The 3,883-nt window shown below is 35.7% G+C and overlaps 2 protein-coding genes across 2 annotated transcripts in view; one reads left to right on the top strand and one right to left on the bottom strand.

Annotated features, from left to right (window-relative positions):
- LOC132169459 (putative disease resistance RPP13-like protein 1) overlaps window positions 1–65 on the top strand; it is a 2,714-nt gene extending 2,649 nt beyond the window's left edge. The window contains exon 2 of the mRNA XM_059580492.1: window positions 17–65. Coding sequence (XP_059436475.1) covers window positions 17–65 — 49 coding nt within the window. The remainder of the gene's footprint in view (window positions 1–16) is intronic.
- Window positions 66–306: 241 nt separating this feature from the next.
- LOC132169458 (ornithine aminotransferase, mitochondrial) overlaps window positions 307–3,883 on the bottom strand; it is a 7,047-nt gene continuing 3,470 nt past the window's right edge. Inside the window, exons 4-7 of the mRNA XM_059580491.1 lie at window positions 3,329–3,481; window positions 2,103–2,200; window positions 664–744; window positions 307–310 (exon numbers count right to left, since the gene is read on the bottom strand). Coding sequence (XP_059436474.1) covers window positions 307–310; window positions 664–744; window positions 2,103–2,200; window positions 3,329–3,481 — 336 coding nt within the window. The remainder of the gene's footprint in view (window positions 311–663; window positions 745–2,102; window positions 2,201–3,328; window positions 3,482–3,883) is intronic.

The following is a 3,883-nucleotide window of genomic DNA, read 5'->3' as shown; positions in this document are numbered from 1 at the left end:
CCTCCTCCCTTTGTAGCAAGGTGGGAGGCGAGGTCATCGATTCAAGTCCCACCGGGTGTGTGTAACTTACCAATCAAAAAAATTGAAGTGTGTAACTTACCGATCAAAAAATTTAATGATTTAGGTTTAAATTATCATACATAGTAGACTGAGCGGGCAACCTGTCTTGCCTGCCTTGCCTAGGGCTACAAATGGGTTTGGGTTGATTAGTCCTTCAGTGGGGGTGGGTTGGTGGAAGACCCTTTCCGGATCCGCCCCATTGTCATCCTAACTAAGACCATTTGTGAATGTTCGTTTTTTCTTTTTTTACCTGGTAAATGAGAAATTCAGGTTACTCAGATACTTAAAAATAACAATCTCAGTATGAATATAATTTGCAGAAGTGAGAGATAGAGAAAATATCTTTAATCATCACAATGCATCATTAGCATAATCTTAAATTGGCAGTATATTATTTCTGGTAAATAGAAAATCAGGTCTTCATTATTTTAGTGATAAATTTTCTTGAAACCTTAATACTGTCTGAGTTTCCAGATTTTAAGTAACATAAAGAAAAGAAAAAAAAAAAAAAAAAAAATCCATCATTAAGTCACAGCTTAGCTGTTATTTTCCAACTTTATTATATCACCTCAATGATGCATCATTAGGCAATGGATTTGATACCTCTCAGCAAGTCCCTCATCTCTGAGCACGTCTAGCGAGGCAATGCCAACTGCACTGGCCAATGGATTTCCCCCAAAGGTACTGAGAACAATAACCGATAGGAGAAATGTGAGCTTTCATATGATATATTTCATCAGCAACAGTAAGAAAATGGCAGACTTAAAGTGAAAGTAAAAATATTGAAAAGGGGGAGAACTGAAGTACGTGTAATAATAATATATACAACTTAAGGAATAACTTCCGAGAATCACCCAACCAGAAACAGCTATTTGAAGTTGATTTTTTTCCTTCCTTTTGGGAAACCATAACAAAGCTTTTTGACAAAAAAAAAGTACCACAATTATGGAACGTAGAAGTCTCCATATACAAAAATAGATACAAAACCTGTTTTAACTGACAGAAGAGACAAAAAGAAAATTGACAGGCAGAAGCTTCTCCATCTGGGTATTATTTTCCAATGAAATAATCCATGATCATAGCTCCTCACTCTACTACTAGTTTATCAGCCATCTCACCTGCAGTTCTATATAGCTCAAGCAGTAAACATGAAAATGCTGTTGACACAATGATACAAGTCAGACTTTTCTTTCAAAATGGTACAATTCCTCTCTACCAATATGTACCAGATGGATAGATTAAGGCAATCTTCCATAAGACTCCAAAACATGGTAACAGGAGCTCAACATAGAAAAAACGTCAAGTTCCTGCCATGTTTCAGGAAAAACAAACAAATGGTTCCACATATTGGCTAGGTTAGATGAAAGTAGCATCCCAACTTCACTCATCCATATGCATCATTACTCAGCAGAAACAAAGTATATAGATAAATCATGTCCAACATCGGTTATGATGTTTCTCCCAGTAAGTACTTTGTTCTACAAAACTCTACAAGTCTATTTGCACAACTTCCTACACATTGCATGTTGAACCACAGAACTAGAATTAATGTAAGGATATACTGCCATAGGAAAGAAGGATATGCATTGTCATAATGTAAGGTGCATTACTGTTGAACCAATCAAAACTGATCAAAATATCTACATAGATGTTGATGCACCATCATCCCGTTTGGGCTTTTTTTTTTTTTTTTTGTGCACGCATTTTAATGCACTATCTACATCTTTTCCTATTATGCCATATAACTCCAAGTGAACCAACAAACTGACTATGCCTAAACCAAACTCGACCATTTCTAGTCATATGCAAAAACCTTTCCTTACAAAAGAGTGGAGTCACAAGTATTGGTAACAGTCTCCAAATCGATATATATATATATATATATATATATATATATATATATATATATATATATATATATTGATGTTAGAGGCAAATCTTCCAGATCAAGATGGACAAGTGTTGGTGACTAAAGGCTCTTAACATAAAACAGTGAGGACATAAAAAAATAAATCATTTAGGAAATGCAAGTAGTTTATAACCTTCCATGCTCTCCAGGTTGGATACAAAGCATTACATCTTTGTCTGCTAGCACTGCACTTACAGGTATCACTCCACCACCCAATGCTTTTCCAAGAATCTGAATAAAACAGAAATAAGAGGGAAAAAAAAAAAGTTATTTTCTGTATTGTATCATATTGGAGCAGTCAATTAAGATTGTAAAGTCAGTTTGAACAAAAAGTGTCTCCCAAACATAAGAAAGAAGAACTGAAGATGCTACACAGATTTCACCGGCAAATTTCATTATACAATCTCAAACTTAGCCTCTACAACAAAATAATTTATTCAGATCAACATCTCCTTTTCATAATGCAAGACACATCAAGAACAGAATGCAAGAGAAAAGAATATTCTCAGGAAAGGAAAACAAAGAATGTAAATGTTACGTAAATTTGGAAAGACTTGTGAATCCTAATAAAATTTGGAAACAAGTATAGACTCTATTGTGAATCCTAATAAAAGTATTCTTCACTTGTTTCAAGTACAAGTCCTATTTTGCATTTGGCAAATGTGGCCAGCTATGGGGGGGATAGAGAGAAATCCATTAGAATTCAAAGCTATGACAAATAATAATATTCTGGTATAAAAGCTACAGGCAATGCATGGTCAAAATTTACTTTCAAATACAAGTCCAAAAGATGGCAATTGTGGCCTTCTGGAAATAACCAAGTTCAAAGTCTTCTTATGCGGCCTCATCTGACAACTTTAGGTGGACAAAAATAAGTCCATTAAAAATTATAGCTATCATAAAGGGCAATATTGTGGGGGTATAAGAAGCTTCTGAAAATAGACAATGCAATTCTCGAAGCTTCAAAGAGAGAGATATGGAGGCCTCCCAACATCAACCGTACAGATGTACACACATGCTTACATTTGAAATATTTGATTTGGAGGCTGAGTTGTGGGTAATGTATCAATACTTCTTTTGCAACCCAGCTTTGTAAAGATTATTGACCAGCATGTAAAAATGCATTCAAAATGGAAAAAAAAAGACCAGACGAGTGTAATGTCCCTTGTGAATGCAGCATTGAGGCTAACATGTACAAAGAAAGGGGACTCCCACAATCATCCTAATGTAACTTGCATTCATACGGTAGCATAATGGTTCATGTAAACATCATTAACCAAACTTTCACTACATTCACATCAAATACTTGGTAAAAGTCATGACAACCATAAATAATTTGGAAGGAGAGGGGGTGCTTACCACTACATCTGGACGCACTTCTTCCCAATCGCAAGCCAACATTTTTCCTGTTCGTGCTAAGCCAGATTGTACCTCATCAGCAATCATTAAAACATTGTATTTTGAGCAAAGATCTCTGACAGCTTTTAGATAGCCATCTGGAGGAATAACAACCTACCAACAAATCAATACATTTTTCTTAGGAAAATAAAGAAATGGGAACAAAAAAAGAAAGCATTGATTCAAGATTTGAGAAAGGTCTTGGAAGAGTATTTGGCAGAATAAGGTTCCCTTGAGAGTGACATTCTTTGCTTTGCCAGTTGTGTTAGGGAAGATCCTCACTACAGATAATCTAAGGAAGTGGTGTACCATAGTGGTAGATTGGTGTTGTATGTGTAAGAAGAGTGGAGAATCCATTGATTACCTTTGACTCCATTGTGAGGTTGCTAGTGCCTTATGAAATTCTATTTTTAGTCTTTTGGGTTAGCCTCGGTCATGCCTTGACGAGTGGTAGGTCTCTTTGCTTGTTGGAGAGGTCATCTTGGTAGTTCTCACAGTGCAACATTGTGGAAGATA

This window comes from Corylus avellana, chromosome ca2 (genome assembly GCF_901000735.1).
Source record: "Corylus avellana chromosome ca2, CavTom2PMs-1.0".
Classification (NCBI taxonomy): domain Eukaryota; kingdom Viridiplantae; phylum Streptophyta; class Magnoliopsida; order Fagales; family Betulaceae; genus Corylus; species Corylus avellana.
The sequence above is the reverse complement of the archived record's forward strand: the minus strand, read 5'-3'. Positions and strand labels throughout refer to the sequence as shown.